General features: G+C 31.1%; 4 protein-coding genes across 4 annotated transcripts; all 4 read right to left on the bottom strand.

The window, feature by feature from the left end:
- Positions 1–655: 655 nt before the first annotated feature.
- Positions 656–5,934, bottom strand: LOC126680059 (uncharacterized). The gene is made up of 4 exons (XM_050375096.2): positions 5,313–5,934; positions 4,821–4,835; positions 1,096–1,509; positions 656–1,001 (listed from the first exon to the last, which is right to left on the bottom strand). Exons 1-4 carry the CDS (start codon positions 5,729–5,731, stop codon positions 944–946), a joined length of 906 nt encoding a protein of 301 aa, XP_050231053.1. The 5' UTR covers positions 5,732–5,934; the 3' UTR covers positions 656–943.
- LOC126680060 (ATPase 11, plasma membrane-type-like) lies at positions 1,904–4,816 on the bottom strand. Its single transcript, XM_050375098.1, has 8 exons — positions 4,701–4,816; positions 4,413–4,478; positions 3,746–3,775; positions 3,454–3,501; positions 3,229–3,324; positions 2,967–3,015; positions 2,464–2,601; positions 1,904–2,129 (listed from the first exon to the last, which is right to left on the bottom strand). Coding segments are annotated over exons 5-8 (267 nt in total). The 5' UTR covers positions 3,231–3,324; positions 3,454–3,501; positions 3,746–3,775; positions 4,413–4,478; positions 4,701–4,816; the 3' UTR covers positions 1,904–2,051.
- Positions 5,935–7,436: 1,502 nt separating the features above from the next.
- LOC126682067 (uncharacterized) lies at positions 7,437–8,294 on the bottom strand. Its single transcript, XM_050377621.1, has 2 exons — positions 8,184–8,294; positions 7,437–8,101 (listed from the first exon to the last, which is right to left on the bottom strand). The coding sequence occupies exons 1-2, from the start codon at positions 8,292–8,294 to the stop codon at positions 7,697–7,699; spliced, it is 516 nt and encodes a 171-aa protein (XP_050233578.1). The 3' UTR covers positions 7,437–7,696.
- A 5-nt stretch (positions 8,295–8,299) lies between these two features.
- LOC126682066 (uncharacterized) lies at positions 8,300–10,230 on the bottom strand. Its single transcript, XM_050377620.2, has 2 exons — positions 9,666–10,230; positions 8,300–9,402 (listed from the first exon to the last, which is right to left on the bottom strand). Exons 1-2 carry the CDS (start codon positions 9,715–9,717, stop codon positions 8,300–8,302), a joined length of 1,155 nt encoding a protein of 384 aa, XP_050233577.1. The 5' UTR covers positions 9,718–10,230.
- Between the last annotated feature and the right edge of the window lie 7,943 nt (positions 10,231–18,173).

Raw genomic sequence — 18,173 nt, 5'->3', positions numbered from 1 at the left:
TCTAGCCATAATTTAAAATTACTAACCTAAGCAAATAAACAAAATATCGCGACTGATCATTCTAAATTCTCCATTTTTATTTTTCATGTTAACACTAAAATAAAAATGCCATGGCGCCACAGTTAAATGAAACCTAATTAAACACTGAATTTGTAATATATAAGTTTAACAATTATAGAATTACATTTGTATTTAATTTCATAAATTTTTTAATTATAAAAAGTTAGTATCGTAATTTTGTTTGTTCCTCCGTTTCCACTTATATAGTATACTGATGGATATGGAACCATTATTTTGAGCTATGACTGTTAATGCAAATTGTGCCACAAGAGACGGAAACAATTATGGAAACTTCCATTTAAGCTGATCAGTCTTGCACAAATGTTCATTTTGGTTCCTGAAGATAAAAAAGTTGGCAATTTGATCCGAGTGAAAGATAAAATAATGATTCATATGCTTATTCATGTGCTATCCCTGAAGCTAAAAAAAATGGTGGATTGCCCCTCTCATATTACAACTCTTAATCACGTTTGAGCTATAGTGAAACCACTAATGTAGCAAATTGTGCTACGGGACACAAACAAGTATGGCAAACTTCCTTTCAAGGTGTTCAGTCTTGCACAGATGTTCAATTTGGACCCTAAAGATAAAAAAATTGGCAATTTGATCCAAGATATAAAAGATTAAATAATGATCCTTGTGTGCAGTCCCTAAAGCTAAAAACAATAATGGATTGGCCCCCTCATATTAAGTCCTGTTTGATCCTTGAAGCTCCAAGAGTGATAAAATGATCTATTGAATTACTTTCATTGTCTTGAAATGCCAAAATTGACAATTAAAGAACATCCAAAAAAATTCATATTGATAGCAACAAAACCACAAACATAAGAGACTAATTAAATCTAGAAACTACTATCATTACATGAGCGGAAGTTGCAGTAGATCAATTGTGAGGCTTATTGTAAATTGTAAGAGCGGGCAAACGGCCATTGCGACTTAACCTGAAAAAATAAACAAACTATTATTTGCCTTAAAATTTATAAATTGAAAAAGTATTACTTAAATAAAAAAAGAATATAAAGAAATATTACGTACCCCGGAAAAAATGGAGAAGGGGCGGCCAACCAATCGCTATGAAATCGGATTTGATCAGAATGTCCTCGAAATTGACGGTCACATAGATCCACAGTAAACAATGTATTACCATTAGTGCCCCTAGTGAATCCCCTAAGTGTTGCTCTATACCAACGATCCTCCATATATGCATCAACATCGTCGTTTATGATGAAGAGTCGGTCTCTCAAAACCGGTGGACTAGGCCTCACCATACTCTTGGGAACCACCCTAAATCTAGTTTTGGATACCGGATCAAAGTAACGGGTCGAGTATTCTATCCTATAGTTTCGAGGATTCCGTCTCACTATTCTAGCAGCACTATAGGTACCGTCCTCCTCAATCTCAACCACATCAGTAGCTTCTTCGTACCTCCTATTCTGTATCTCAACCATGCACTACACCAAATCTTGCCTATAGAGACGGTTTTAATTGTCTCTAGGGGCGGTTTTAACCGTCTCTATAAAAAGTAGAGACACTTTTTCCAACCGTCACATGTGCGTCGCCTTTGTAGCCGTAGCTATAAATTAGAGACGGTTTGAGCTACCGCCGGGGAAAGTTTTCACGTTGCGGCGGTTTCTAGGGGCGGTTATAACCGCCCCTATGAGCAAAAAAAACTGTAGAGACAGTTTTACACATCTTGCTTTTTTTATTTATAGGGGCAGTTAAAACCGCCCCTATGAGCAAAGATATATTTTTATAGAAAAACATTATTTAGAATATGAAAATTACTGAATATAATTATTTTATTTCAAAATCATAATCAATATACAATGCTTAAAAGGTAAAATATCAATAATAAAAAAAATTACATAAACTTGCAATTTTAATGTCTATTTCACACCCTCAACGAAACTTCTACTTAATTCATACCCTTAACTGTAATGTGTAAGTTGAAGTAGAAATTAATACAATGTCTTGTCTAAAATTTATAAAAACTAAACATGCTTCATATCTTGTAGCCTTTGGTCCATAACCTTATCCGATTCTCCATATATCCTTAGCACCATCATATCCTGCATTTACGAAAAAATTAAATAAATTAATTATCTCTCAGAAACAACTACATAAAGAAACTCAAATAACTTATAATAAAAGAGAATCAGTTGGAACAATATCTCCAAGTTTCATACTAACAATGTCACTAGGAACTAAAACAGCGGCACCCAGTTCATTCCACCTTCCATCTCGAAGAACATTTTAACAAGATTTAGCAAGTAAATCAATTAACAAATTTGAAATTTTTAAGTTCAGTTTTAAGTCAAATTTGGATGACATAAACACCAAAGCAGAGGTGCAATTTCCATAATAATCTAAAATATAGAACGCAGTCAGGATTCTCGAGTAAACCTTAGCATTCGGAGCAAGACTAGCCATGAGAGCAGCAGCCGCGTAACCAACATTGTTTTCCTCAATAAAACCAATAGTCGAGTTGATCAACAGCAAAGTAATAATTCCAACAAAATCTTGCCAATCTGGAGGCTTCCCCTGCAAATATAACAAAATTCTCAAATCAATCAAATGATACATTCAAAGAAATTAACATGACAACTTGATTTGCACCACATTTAATAATATAAACTTGATCTCACAACATATAAGGAAACTATGGCTCACAATAGCGTTTTGGTAACTTTACATTTCAGACGAAGAAGAACAGAATATTAGTGTTTTCCTATTTTATTACTGCAACCAAAGTACAATTTAGATAAAGAACAAAAATGATTAAATTAAAGAAAAGGTTACCAATGGCGAGGAGTGGTGGTCAGTAATCGGAGGAGGAGAAGCGATAAGAGAAAAGCAACGGAGAAAAGAAGAAGGAAACAAGAAAAGGCGTACTAAAATAGATATACCTTCTGAAACCGATGAAGCTTTTTTATTTGTACTTTTATCTTGCATCCCCTGAAAAAGAAAATAGATATACCTTCTGAAACCGATAGCTCAAACTCAGCAAGAAATTCAATTTTTATGGGTGCTAATCAAAGCAGATAAAAGGGAACTATTTTCGGAGTCGAGAACGAGCATAATAAATGAAATCTAACATCACCTAATAGATTAACATGTTCTCAGCATATTCATGATACACGAAATCTAACATAATACACTAAATCTAACATTACAGACTCAGCTTGGGTGGTTGCGGAGGAGACGTGGTGGCCTGAATTTCAAATTGATACTTAAACTTATCTTTTGCGCAGGACCCAGTCTACCCTGCAAGAATCAAGAGCCACCAGATATATCATTGCATACCTCTTTTGTTAATAAATTACACTACTCCAAAACAAAAGAAAACTAGATGGCTCAAGTACAGCTACTACTCTCCCCGCCAAAAAGAAGTACCTGATTTAGTAATATTTGGAGTTCCACTCTCAGCTGCAAGTTTCAGTCCTTAAAAAGTAAGATACAATAGATGTTAGAAGAGAAGCTCCATGTGAAGCACCAAATAAGGGCTAGATATAATCCATTCATAATACATTTCTAAACCCTGTGCATATTTTTGGTTTCATGCGACCACCGGTTCAACTTGTGAGAATATATCAAAGTAACTAGTAAATTCCCACTAGCTTCTATTAAAAATTACAGCAATTTGTCAAGTACATCATATTTATTTGGAGCACTAAAGATAACTAACCAAAACCCCTAGCTTCGTGACTGAGAGATCCTGCAGCAAATAAGATAAAAAAATAGATAAATGATAAAGTAGATGGAAACAAAATTGTTTAGCTTTAAATATAATAGCTTATTCAAGTAACAATAACTATTTGGGAACACAAAAAAGATGGTCCTATGAACAGTTGATGAATTCAAATATTGTCCACTGATCACTTGTATAAAATGGCAAGATTCAGTAGGAAACACTGTTACTAGAAAAATGCACAAATTCTAGCTAAAACATCCACATAACAGTCCCTTCTCTAAATTTGTTCATTCCCTCAGAAAACAAGCTCATAGTACCACAGAAGACTAACAACAGATCTTAATAAATAAACCAAACAGAGTATAATATCTTAACGAAATAATGGTTGAAAACTAAGAAAGAAAATGAGATCTTCAAGTAAGCACTAGCAAGTGAGCTAACAGTCCCTAATAAAACCTAAAACAAAATCAAAATCAATGGATTAAAACCTAAAACAAAATCAAAATCAATGGATTAAAACCTAAAACAAAATCAAAATCATACATTATAACCTAAAACAAAATAAAAATAAAAATAAATGGATTAAAACCTAAAACAAAATCAAAATTAATGGATTAAAACCTAAAACGAAATCAAAATCAATTTTAATCTCGCTACTGACCTCACAATCGATTACCGAGACAGTAATCTGAACTTTGAGCACCACGAAGAATAACTCTATAAGTTTCTGATTCCATGAAAAATAAAACAATAAAGAAGAAGAGAAAGCATCGTTGAATCAATTAATCGATTAATCTATTTAAATGTTCATCATCCATAAAGAGAAAGCATGGAAGAGAAAGTTGTGAAAACTGAAAATGATAAACTGAAAGCATCGTGAAAAAGATTTAAAAATTTACTTTTTCACCCTTATTTTTACGTAGAGACGGTTTATACCGCTTTTACATACCTACGAAATTAAAACTCGTCTCTAGATAGCGTCGTTAACTTTTACATTTATAATTTAGTGGCACTATTTGAAACCATCTTTAAGAAATTGCCGGTAAAACATTATTTTGGTGTAGTGATGGTTCCAATATTTTGCCTGAAAGGAAATTAATATATATAAAATATTAATAATTATTTGCCTGAAAAAAAATCAGTGGACAAGCAATTGGTCAAAAGAACTAGGGATGTTATTTGCTTTTCCCAAATTGGTTCAGTACAAGTTTAGTAAAAAAAAGTTTCACTCAATTTTAACATAAACTGAACTAAAAAAATCATTAAATTACAAAAACAAATTGAACTAATCAAGTTAGGTTTGAAATGTTCTTTTTTTTTGAAAATATTTTGTTAAAACAGAAATTATCTGGTGAACAAAGTCCATAACACCTAGCAATTTTCTACAGGTCTAATTCATAGCCCATGCAATAATACCCTAATCCAAATTAAACAAAAAAAAAATCTAAAACATTGATGTTAATTTGTTGGATACTTGTTTAAGAAGCAACATAACAAAAAGATACTTGCATTAATAATTAAAGAAATTAATATTCAAGAATGTACAAAAAGAAAGACTTACCTGTAGAACACAAAGCATGGTTGATGGAAATAATCACAATGCCGCCTCACATAACTAGATTCTATAAGTGTATTATTTGATAACCTGACAACGAATGATTGAGCGCCATGAGAATTGGTTTGTACTGTTGTAATTACTCCACAATGATGAGCCCCATTCTCCATGTTATGTGCATCTACGATATGATTCACACTTAAAGATTCATAATCAATAATTTCAGGACTAAAAGGCCTTATTACTGAAGTGGGGAGATTGAGTATAAGCTGCCTTCCATTTGCATCTTCACGACATAGGCACATCACTTCCCACATGTCATCTCCTACTTTGTTTTCAATTCTTGACTTGTATAAAGTTCCAAAAAACCCTTGTTCAATGACCTCAACAATGTCTCCTTCCCTAAAGAAAGTTACAGAATCCATTTCTCGGTTCTTTTATCTCAAAACCCTAGTCAATGGTTTAAAGAAAGCAAGACGAAAGCAAGAATTGGATAGTAATCGGTTTTAATTTAAAGATTCAAGTTCTTGATCTCAACCCTAATGGGTTTCAAATATTCAGTTTCTTGATCATAACCTAAACATGTCATGATGATTAAAGAGAGAACAAAGTAAAAGAAAAGAAAGGAATTGGGGGGTTAAAATATTTTGCGGTTACCGAACTATGCCTTTATTACAATTTGGTAACTAACGTTTCATTTGTTACATTTTGGTAACCGAACTTTACTTTTCATTACATCCGGCGGTCACCCATCCGTTTCTGATCAAAGTTTGCTTATGTGGCACCGGAATTTCAATTTTTTGTCCCAACTTTGCCACCTAGACGCCATATAGACTTAAAAGATAAAATTACTGCATTAACCCTATAACTTATAATTAAATTCTAATGTACCATTCTCCCAAAAACCCTAAATTCTCTAATTCTACTTAAAAAAGACGTATCTGAACTCAAAAATTATAACCCATCTCCAAAAATATAAATCAAGAACAATTGCTAACACATTCAAGTTTCTATCGGTCATTTGGAATTTTCATTCTATCAATTAAAGTTCAACTCCTCCAAAACACATCTTTTTCTCTACCAAGGTTAATGGAGAATCACAGCTCCATACCCATTTGCCGCTGCAATATTCGAGCAGAGTTGAGGACGTCATGGACTGATGCAAACCCAGGAAGACGGTTTTATGGCTGTTATAATCATAAGGTTAATTTTCTTTTTTAGTGATTTGATTTTTTTTTTTCAAAATAATTGTCTTAAAATTATCTTTGGTTGTAAAATTAAAGGGTCTTTTTTCTTAATCAGAGAGGCATAAGTTGTGATTTTTTTCAATGGTATGATCCGCCAATAGCAAATAGAGCAAGCAAGGGAAAATGGAGATGGTATCACCTATGTATTGCAGTGTTCGTTGCCTTCATATTTGGAAGATGGAGTTGCTAATTAGGATGGTGTTCTGTAATATTTAATAATATTAGTGCTGGTAATTACTAATTAATGATTAGAAAGGTGTTCTGTAATGTTAGATAATATTAGTGTTGATAATTATTGTTTAGATTGTTCATTTAGGCTGACTATTATCCACAGACTACTGTAATTTTAATAAATGCACTTCTTGAATGGATTTTGATCACTGTCTATTTCTTGTTAGTCATTGTTTATGCTGGTTGTTGTTAAGATATTCTTTTATAGAGTTCAATGCTAAGTTATTGATAAATAGACCTACAACATTTGATTGCAGCAATTAAGTTTATTAAACAAATAAGTAAAGCATTTTCTGCAGTAAAGAAGCTAAACTGCAGCTCTGAGATGAATGTGCACTTGAAGCTAAATTGCTGCTTTGAGATAAATGTGCATTTGTGAACCAATACGAAATTGTTGGACGTGTGACAAAAATCCTTCAAGTTTAATCTGAAACAAGAACCCAAGTAACTTGTAATTGCACTACATTGCTACTGAAAAGAATAAAGGGTTGCATTTTTATTGATAACTTTAATTCTTATATATGGACTAAATCATTACTGCAAATGTTATTATTATTAATTATAAAATGGACATAAAATGCACTAAATCACCAACTGATGCTATTAATTAGAAAATGGACATAGCAATCATCATTTAAAATAAGAACAAAGATTCAGACTAAATCATTAACATATCACTATATGCTTAAAAGCATCCTCCAAAATATAAGGCACATACTGTGACAAGTGATACCCTACATAGCCAAAATACAAAATTTAATCATCCCCACAAAAAGACAGAATGTAGTTGTGTCTACCCACTTACAAAATTTTAAAAAAATTAATTCATCCCTACAAAAGTAAACTACTTGGCAGACATACCATGTGCCAAAAGTGGGTATTACATAGCAAAAATATAATTTTTATTAAAACCTAATTTGTTTTATCTCCAAAACCAGGTGGTATCCAAACCCTCTTTTTCTTAGAAGAAACATTTGAAGAAGAAGTAGCCTTGGGTGGAATAGGAGCTTTCAACTTAAGAAGTGAACGAGGCGGTGCTGGAGCTGGAATTGGTGCAGGATTTGCAACTGAATTTGTTGGTCCTTGAGCTGAATTTGTTGGTCCTTGAGCTGAATTTGCTGCTCGAGATGGAGTCGGAACTGAAGTTTTATATCTTTTAGCTGGAGCTTTTCTTGCAGCCTGGGATTTGGAAGTCTTCTGTCGAGAAGGACCTGCTGCTTGAGGGTTTAAACAAAGGAGTTCATGTAAGGATTTCGTCTTCTTGATAACTTCATTGTCAGCTGCATATTCATGTAAAGACCTGCTACTTGTTTTCATCTGCATATTCATTAATTAGCCATTTAATACTTAATGATTATACTAATTAAAATGCACAATTAGTTCAAACAAATCATTTAACCTGTGAAAGATTTTCTCGTGGTCCTGTTATGAGTCTTGCGACTTCCTCTGGTGTTGCATCCCTTTTTCTTTGAATCCTTTTCATCAATTTAGTCCTAATCATTTCATTCATTGTAATTATTCCTTTTGACCTAGACTCAATAATGAAAAAGTTAAAGCTTTCACAGCTTGCACTATACCATCAAGCTTCCATGTCGGATCTGCTCTGAATTGCTCTAAATAATGATGAGCAATCCAGGTGGGATTTATATGTCTAATATTGTGATCCCTAACACAAGAATGCTCAAGTATCCCGGTTTTAATCTGGACCGTTTCCTTGTCACCGCTCATTAATGATGCCCAAAGATAAAAAGGACACTGCCGCTTACAAAATGCCTTGCACCTCTTTTTAGTATTAGGCCTGAAGTTAATCACGTATCTGTGCTTAATGCCATAATGCCTAACAACTTTTTTAAATTGATCAAAACTGCTGAACTGCATGCCAATTGCAAAATGAATATCATCCATGTCTGTATCTTCATTAAACTCCTCAAACCTTGGCTTATAAGCTACTTCGCCCTCTTCCTCACTATCTGAACATGAATAAAGCTTATCACTTCCTGCATATTCAGAGCTATCGCTGCCTTCATCTACATTCCCACACCCTTCTGGTTCACCAAGTACTATCATATCTCTCTCCACCCCTGCGTCAACAAATTTCTCAAACAAGTAGTCATCCTTATTAATGTCTTCATCACTAATAAAACTGTAGTCTGAGTCAAGTAAGTCAATGTCATCCTCCTGAACTTCTCCTTCTAGATTATCATTCCCAGTATTAACATTAATTGGTTCCTCATTGCCACTTGCAGGTCCTTCTATATTCAGAATTTGAGATACCACACTGCCACTAATTGGTTCAGTTTGAGCCTCCACATTCCCGTCGAGAACATCATCAGTTTTAATAATGAAATATACATTCACATCATTATTTTTTTCAGCTCTTAGCGCCATTCCGAATGCATCAACGTCATTGTTAATTGCTTTTTGTACCAAATTATTGTCACTTTCATTCCAGAAAATCTGATAATTATCGACATCGATGCCTATTTCTTTACCCATACTAAGCAACTCAACTCTCGAAATTAAATCAGCACTGCAATAATCAATGTACCCCATTATGCTATGATCACAGCTTCTGTTAATTCGATGAACACGAATTGTGAAATATGGAACATCAGGTGCTGCAAAACAGATTATAATCAATTTACTTTGGTTTAATTAAGCAAACATCAATTTACATAACTGATATACATTTTAGGTTTTATAAAAATTAAGTTTCATTTGTTTTAAACAAAAATCAATTGCACAACTGCTATATATTTTGGTTTTCATAAACTTAGATTTAATTTTCTGAAACAACAATTATCAAAAATAAAATTTCTGAAATTAAAATCAATTTACATAAATAGCTAGCTATACATTTCGAAAAGTTGAAATTACTTACGATATCGTGGTGGTAGTTCCATATGCTTCCGAACATTCCATTGTAAAACCATCTTCCTTAAACTGTCCCTAATTTAAAAATTAGGGATTTTGATGTTATAGCTTTAGAAACTTAGGGGTTTCGAGTTCAGTTATAACCAAATGGGATTTACATATCTGTAATGAAAAAGTGATTTAAGTTTTGATATGGGTTTGAGTTTTGATAATTATGTGAACTGGGTTTAATTTTTTGCGTGGCTAGGGTTTTGTTTTTTTTTTCTTATAATTTGATTTGAATAATAAAAGAAGTGGGATTAGGTTTGCTCATTTGTTAAAATTTATTTAGAGTTAATGAAGTAATTTCATTTTTTAAGTCTATGTGGCAAATACGTGGCGTCTAGGTGGCAAAGTTGGGACAAAAAATTGAAATTCCGGTGCCACATAAGCAAACTTTGATCAGAAACGGATGGGTGACCGCCGGATGTAATGAAAAGTAAAGTTCGGTTACCAAAATGTAACAAATGAAACGTTAGTTACCAAATTGTAATAAAGGCATAGTTCGGTAACCGCAAAATATTTTAACCCGGAATTGGGTGATAATGGATTTCAGAGATCTCAAAACCCTAATTAAGCATTTTATTGTTTTTGTAAGCGAGAAATTAAGAAAGCAGAAAGAAAGAATTTGGTGATATGAGTTTGAAAGATTTCTTGATATATAGTTATCGTTACTTTGTTTGTTTTAAAAACTTAACTCAACCCACCAAATTGTATCAGATTGATTAAACGGATGGCTGATACGTATTCCTAACTCATTTAAGCGGACCTGTTTGGCACTAATTACTCACATTAGGATTCCGATCATTTTTTTTATGTCATATAATTTTTTTAAAGCTGGATAAGTATTCTGTAAAATAAAATTAACATGTACAATCTCAATAAAATCTGTTTTGTTTTTCCAAATTTATGTGATTATATTCAGTCAATTATTAAAAATATTAATTATTTAACTAATAAAAATTAAATTATTTAACGAGTTATATATCTAGTTTTAACAAAAAAAACCTTTTATCAAATCTTTTTGTGTTACTATTAAAAAGTTTACAAATAATTTTTGTGGTAATTTTCTTAAATATATGTTTCGGTAACTTATATACACTTTTATCTGTCAAGTTTTGACTTTTTTTTTAATTTTATTTATTTACGAAAAATATTTTTTTTTTAATTTCACAAATACCTTTTCGGTTTCCAATTTCGGTTTCGGTTTTTTTGGTTCAGTCGACCGAATCGACCGATTGACAACCCTATTTTTCAGTTTTTAATAATTTATTCTTTTTTTTTACAGATTGTTTTCGTGAATTTTTTTATTTTTTTATAGTGTGTATATAGTGTTTTTATGGTGTAAGATCAGTGTATTTATAGTGTATATATAGTGTATTATGACATTTCGTAGTGTTTTTATGGTCTATACCATAAAAACACTGCAAATACACCATAAACACTGTAAATGCACCATAGATACTAAAAACGGCAGAAATATCCAAAAAACATAGATATCCCGAAAAACACTATAAATACATCAAAAATACACTAAAACGCAAATATATTATAAAATTATTACAAATTCATCATAAATCAATTTGTTCTTTACAAAATCAGTAGTAATAAACAAATATATGAATAAGAGAAAGATAAAATAAATAATTATATGAATAATAGAATTATTTTATAAAGATAAAATAAATAATTATATGAATAATAGAATTATTTTATAAACAAAAAATTATAGATATATAATAATTTATTTACAAAATGTTTAAATCATTATAAAAAACCTAAAAATTCCACAAATCTAAAAACGAGTCGAGAAATCCATATCGCAAACGGAAGAGACAAATAAACTAGCGCGAACTGAAAAAACGAACATAAAAACGACCGGAAACGACGAGAAATCAAGAAGCCATATGGAATTATGGAGGATGTTTTAGTTAAGGTCGACAAATTCATATACACAGTGGATTTTGACATTCTTGATTATGTGATAAGGAGTGCCTTCTAATTCTCGGACGACCATTCATGAACACCAGCAGAGCTCTCATTGATGTGAATGTAGGCAAGTTGACTCTGATATTAGAGGACGAAAGTGTTGAGTTTGAGATGACCAAGAGGGTGCGAAGTCTGAGTAGTAAGGGAAAATGCATGAGAATTGACTGCGTGGAGGAGAGTGAGCGTGAGAGGATAAAGGATGTGTTGTACTTAGATTGTCCTACGACATGTCAAGAACTCAAAACATTTTCAGAAAAAATTACCGTCGGACAGCGGCGGCGGGTATCTCGGAAAAGGACAAACATGCTCTTCGTCCAGAAATTTTTTTTTGGAAAAACATTCAGAAAAATATTGACCGGATAAAAATTTCTACTTTTTATTCATTCGAATCGGGTTATAGTCGATTTTCAACAGAATTAAATTAAATCGGTTAATTTTAATATAATAAAGATAATGAGATTATTTGAAATGTATAGGTTATAGAAGTTATTTCAAATCCTCAACTTTGTATGTGTTGAAATTAACTTGGATTTAACTCAAATCTAAATCCAACAAATTTTACAATCCAAACAGAGGATAATTGGCTCAAATTCAAATTCAAATCCAAATCCACCCTTATCCAAACGCACCATAATAGTTTTTTCGCTATTTTGCTGCAACTAATCTTACAATAAGTTTTATCAGAGCGATAGTTTTGAATTTGGGAAGTATTTGGAAAATTTTATGACATGACTATAGAAAAATTTGAAATAGGGAAGTTTGATTGCACCAATAGTTTTGTCTTATGGCAAATCAAGATACATGACTGTGTGACACAAACTGAATTGTGAAAGCATTATTGGGGAACGATAAACTGCTAAAGAAGATGATTGACGACAAGATAGAAAATTTGGATGAAGAGATCTATCTACTATCTGACAATGTTTATCTGATGATATTTTGTATAAATTTATACTTAAGAAATTTGCTTTGGATTTGTGGAAAAAACGTGAAACGCAGTTCTTGAAGAAAAATCTCATTAGAAACTTGTTGTCAAAAACTGTCTACATATGCTCCATATGACTGAAGGTACGTCTTTAAAAACATACCTTGGGGAATTCAATTTTATTATAATGGATTTGAAGAGTCTAGATGTTAAATATGGTGAAGAAGATTTGTCACTTATGTTACTTTGTTAGTTACCATCTGATTATATATAGGTTTAATTGCACCAAAAATCACAAACTTTCGCGTGTTTTTGGTATTTAACATAATTTTTTTTTCTTGGCATAAAAAATCATCAACTTCATTTTTTGGTACATTCGTCCACGTAACCGTTTCCTTTGAAAAATTAAGCGCAAAACGACGTTGTTTTAGTACAAAACGGCGCCGTTTTACATTCAAAACGGCGCCGTTTCACGTCCCGTGGACAAATATGCCAAAATTTGAAAGTTGATGATTTTTTATGCCAAGAAAAACAATTATGTTAAATACCAAAAATACGCGAAAGCTGATGATTTTTTATGCAATTAAGCCTTATATATATGCAATTTAGTGAAAATATAATATTTAATCATGATACTCTTTTCATCGAGGGAGTTAAGTCTGCCTTATTTTTGAAGGTATTTTTAAATATTATAAGAAGAAGGGGCTTTTAAAGAGTAATTGTTGGAAATATCCAAAAAGTAAAAACTACCAAAATCTTATCATTTGATAGGAGTAAAAATACTTCTAATCTATACGTGTTTACTTATTGTTATTTGTGCCATTGCTTTGTTTGATATTTTCAGGACCAGTTGAATAGTATCGAAGAGTTTTCGGCTTAATTGGAGCATTCCGGAGGTTGCCGAAGAAAATAAGCGTCGAGAGCATAAGTACCTACTTGCAAAATTGACCATGTCGTATTAATTGAAGATTTTGGAGTAATTCAAGACTTCTAATGAATTTTTGTTCTTCATAAAACATAAATTAGACATCTTAAAATTTCAATAGAATCAAAAACTAAATCATTTCAAGGTGTCTACATCAAATTATGAACTTTTCAAGTTGGTACTGGTGTAGCCCACTTGTGCTTGCAAGGATCCTTGTGGGAACCTTGCGCACAAAACAAGATGTGCTTCAAACAGCAAGCCCTTGTGGGGAACTTGCGCCCGCAAGCTGTCTTAACTGCACCGTTGAGGGCACAAGACACTGTCTTTCCCCCACAAAGGACTTGGCAAGGTACCCCTATTTCGTCAAATGTCTCAAAAATATCCCAGGATGCACAGTGACTCAAGGGCAACAGGGTAATCCACCTATAAGCCCGAATTTCGAGGAAATTGAGTATAAAAGAGCTTCATTTCAATTGTAGATGGGACTTCACCACCTACCTACATTATTCTTGCTATACCATTTTCCATTACTCCATTGTTCTTAGGTTACCAACTTTTAGTTACTTAGTTTCATAATTGTAACCACCATTTTGGGTGTTGAACAAGGATTATTTTAGATGCTATTATATTGGATATTAATCTATTTAGTATTTGAAGCCTCCATTATGTGTTTCTTTTTCTCTTTTTTGGGATTAATTTTATATGTGTTGGTTAAATTTATGATGAATGGTTGCTGGGTTTGGGTTGTTGTTTTGATTTCTTGTGCTTAAGGTTAGGTTTAATGTTGGCCTATTGAACCTAGATGCATGTGTTAGGACTTGACTCGAGAGAGCAGTTTTTAATATGGAATAAGAATTCAACAAGCTAACAATTAATTGCATGAGAATGATTTAATAGTTAATTATTCTTAGAGTTAGTTTAATAAGTGAAAGTTAGTTGATTAATTAAATTATTGATAACACGAGAATGACTAGCTAGTTGATTAGTTAATTTAATTAAGCTTTAGTTGTGTTATTTGACTCGAGAGAGCTTGAGATAACGCCTTCGAATATCCTAAAACTATAAAACCATTCCGTAGACCTTTAATCATGATTTGAACTTTATATTGAATGTTACTCTCCAATCGCTTTAATTGTTCACAAACTGTGTTTCTTAATTTCTTTGTTATTACTTTTGTTAATTGCTTTTACAATTGAGTAGTTTAATCTCCAAAATAATCTTTCATTGCTAGACAAATTTAAGTTTATTGAATTTGGTTATTAGAGCATTGCCTTCCTCGTGGTGCGATAACCCGGGACTTAATCGTCTCTTTATTACTTGCAACTTTGTATACTTGCAAATTTTGACCAACATCGTTCTAGCCAATATTGTTGAAGATGAATCAAATGAGTACCATGAAGAAGTACTAACAGTTTGGGGCGGAGATTCAGGTTTTAGGTTGAACCAGTTTTACAATCGGTTCAACCCAGAGAACCGGTTTTGTCCAAAGTGCAGCAGAAATCTGTTGGTCTGAAAATTTATGCAGATTCAGATTGTTCATATCACATTTGTACCAATTTCGATTGGTTTTATATAACATAGTTGTTAGTGGAGCTGTAGTTATGAGCAACAGTCAAACTTGCAAAATTTTGGGCGTTGGTTCAGTCAAGCTCAAGATGCATAATGAAGAAGTTAGAACATTCACTAACGTTCGACATGATCCTGAAATGCGTAAGAATTTCATCTCTCTTTCTAATATAAAAGTTTATGGATATGAGTTTTATGGCAGGAATGAGGTTTCTGATATTGTAAAAGATGTTATGGTCTTATTTAAAGCTCATAGAGTTGGTTGTTTGTATGAGATTGATGAATCGGTTACGACTTTGTCTCTTTTACCAGATTCTATGTGATATTGTCAAGATCAAGGCCAACAAAATTGAAGTTGCGTGCGAATTGGTTGATAAGTTAATTGATTTATCTTTTGAGTCATTTTGCATCGACAAATTCAAGACGTTCTTAGTTTTGTTTGGAATTCCTCAACCGATTATGGTGAAGTGGAGAAAGTGGAGTTTGGTTGTGAATCTAATTTATTGAAGAGGTAGAAATTTTTTAGTTAAGGGGGTGATTATTAGGATTATTCCTAAATTCTAATTAGTTTAGAACTTCAATTTATTCTAATATGTATTAAATATTAATTATATTTTTTGTTGGTCTTTGTATAGGAAAAACAAATCTAATTAACCTTATATATTAGGATTATGACTCCTTACACCTTTAACCTAATTTGAACTCTAGCGAGCTTTATGACTTGCAAAATTTAAAGAGTGTGTAACCAAAGTATTACTTGGATTTATTGTTGAGTTTGTGCATTAGAAAAATCTCTACCGTTTTTTAGTAATCTTGATTTATTAGTGAATAAAAACTCGCTTCTTCATTCATTCTGTGTTTGTTTTAATTCAATTTTATATTTTTCCATAAGATTAATTTTTTAATTAATTTTCCGATATTCTACTACGACTAATCTCAATATAGTTATCTTAATAACTTTAGTATCATTTAACACTATTTCAAAAAATCTATCAGCAATAGACTTACCATGATGTTCAAATTTAAAAATGAGGAAGGTTTAACTGTTCAAGAATGTCACACCCTTAAAAATGCAGAGTTTCAAAGATTGTACATGATGCGTTTCAAATTTTTCAGTTTATTTTTTATTGTAAAAATTGTATCCATAAATTTACATTTTGTTGATTCGTTTCATTTTAAACCAGTAGGTCAAATGTCAGATTTAAATTACTATTTTTTATTCATAATTGTTTGATTTACTTTATTTTATTTTAATACAAAATATTTTTGAAAAAGGAAATAGTTATTGCGAATACGTAAAGTAACTTTAAATTCTAAAATTAAATTTATGATAATAAATATTATAATTGAAATAATAATAAAATAAAAATTACATAATTCTTTCTTAAATATAAGAAAAACAAAATATATGGAAGAGAGAGGGTTGGTGATTGAACCCGAGTCATTTAGAAAAGAGGAGAGAGTTCGACTTGATTTACTGCAACATCATGCTTTCGTAAATTTGTTGAAATTATGTCTATTCAAAGGAAACAAAAAAAGGACTAGAATGGTCAAATATTTAGATCCTACAATTGCTAAATTACGATCGACTCACTCCACACTTGTTCATACGAAAAACAGTTGCTCATTATCAAGAATTAATCTTCAATTTCACCATTCAAAGAAGGCTTAACGCCTTATAAACCCGACCTTTTAACCTCTTTTCGGTCCTACCCTAACGCTGAAAACTGGTCAATTTTATCCTATTTTGTATTTTTATATTTCAATTGTACTCTGAAATATTAAATTGACGTTTTTTTATTTGAAAAAAAATGCAAAAACGTTCTCCATGTCTAGCATATATTAATTGTATGTGTTTAAAATTTATTTGGATTTAGTTAAATTAATTAAAAAATTAAATTAGTTTTAATTTGATTTAGTTTTTTAGTTAGTTTTTAAAAATAAAGGACTTGTTTGTACTTTTTTGAATAGAAATAAATTTGAGTTTATCCTTAAACTTAGTTAATTGAATGATTTCATCATTTTAATAAAGAAATTTACAAAAATTAAAAAATTGAGATAAAATTGATACGATAAAATATAAAATAGGGTAAAATTAACCAGTTCATAACGTTAAGGTAGAATTAAAAAAGGGCTAAAAGGTCGAAGTTTTTTAAAGCATTAAGACATTCAAAGAAATGGGTGCATGAAGAGGCAAGTTATTTGGTTAAAAATAAGTTTTAATGGTGCCAAAAAAAAACATTTTTTGCAACTTTTTAAAATATGTTCACAAATATATAACTTCACTCCAAACTCAACCAATTTGTTAACATTGATGTAATTATTGCCTATGTGAAAATTGTATATGTAATTTAAACAAATGAGAAAAAGAAGTTGATAATTGTATTGTCACATGATTCTAATAAATTAATTTTAAAAATATTAAATTGATTTTTGAAAATTTAATAAATTTTTAATGAATTGATCAAATTGAGAAGATGTATAAGATTTAAAAAAATTGGATAGATTGCCAAAAAGTAAAAAAAGTTTGACTTTTTAATACTATTATTATGACTAAAAAGTAAAACAAACAACAACTTGAATGAAAATTTTAGAAACATGAACTAGATGTAAGTCCCGCGTTTTTAAACAAAATCAAATTAATAATTTATTTAAATAATAAATTTATTAAAAAAAAACATATAAAAATATAAAAACAAAATCATAGTATACAGACTAATAAAATAAAAATCTAATTTAATATTAATAATAAATTATTTAAAAATACTAATAGTCTTTAATATAAATACTCTTTTTTTAATAATTTTATATTAGGAAAAAATTAAATAAAGTATAATGTTAAAATAATAAAAATTAAACAAATATTTTTATAACATGTGAGTTAATTATGGTGTATTTTTTTTGCAATTTTTTTTTCAAGGAACGGTTTATATAGGCTAGACTAATTAGAGAAGTAAAAGACTGTACTACCCTAACAAAGCATAATAACTGTTTTAACAATCTCACTGTTTTGATTGCCATGAAACCATGGTGTTTTTTTCTTGTAATTTTTTTTTCAAGAACCGTATGTA

Source organism: Mercurialis annua, linkage group LG5, assembly GCF_937616625.2.
Source record: "Mercurialis annua linkage group LG5, ddMerAnnu1.2, whole genome shotgun sequence".
NCBI classification, from domain to species: Eukaryota; Viridiplantae; Streptophyta; class Magnoliopsida; order Malpighiales; family Euphorbiaceae; genus Mercurialis; species Mercurialis annua.
Note: the sequence above shows the minus strand (reverse complement) of the source record. Positions and strands in the feature narration are given on the sequence as shown.

What these genes read in the sequence shown, in the direction of transcription:
- LOC126682067 (XM_050377621.1), bottom strand. Translation starts at nt 8,294, where the DNA reads ATGAATGAAATGATTAGGACTAAATTGATGAAAAGGATTCAAAGAAAA. An exon ending in CACGAGAAAATCTTTCACAG is followed by an intron (nt 8,102 to 8,183) that starts GTTAAATGATTT and finishes ATGAATATGCAG; the next exon opens with ATGAAAACAAGTAGCAGGTC.
- LOC126680060 (XM_050375098.1), bottom strand. An exon ending in AGCTTCATCGGTTTCAGAAG is followed by an intron (nt 2,602 to 2,966) that starts GTATATCTATTT and finishes TTATATTTGCAG; the next exon opens with GGGAAGCCTCCAGATTGGCA. An exon ending in GTCTTGCTCCGAATGCTAAG is followed by an intron (nt 2,130 to 2,463) that starts GTTTACTCGAGA and finishes TCGTAAATGCAG; the next exon opens with GATATGATGGTGCTAAGGAT.
- LOC126680059 (XM_050375096.2), bottom strand. Translation starts at nt 5,731, where the DNA reads ATGGATTCTGTAACTTTCTTTAGGGAAGGAGACATTGTTGAGGTCATT. An exon ending in CCTTCTCCATTTTTTCCGGG is followed by an intron (nt 1,002 to 1,095) that starts GTACGTAATATT and finishes TTATTTTTTCAG; the next exon opens with GTTAAGTCGCAATGGCCGTT.
- LOC126682066 (XM_050377620.2), bottom strand. Translation starts at nt 9,717, where the DNA reads ATGGTTTTACAATGGAATGTTCGGAAGCATATGGAACTACCACCACGA. An exon ending in GGAACTACCACCACGATATC is followed by an intron (nt 9,403 to 9,665) that starts GTAAGTAATTTC and finishes TCTGTTTTGCAG; the next exon opens with CACCTGATGTTCCATATTTC.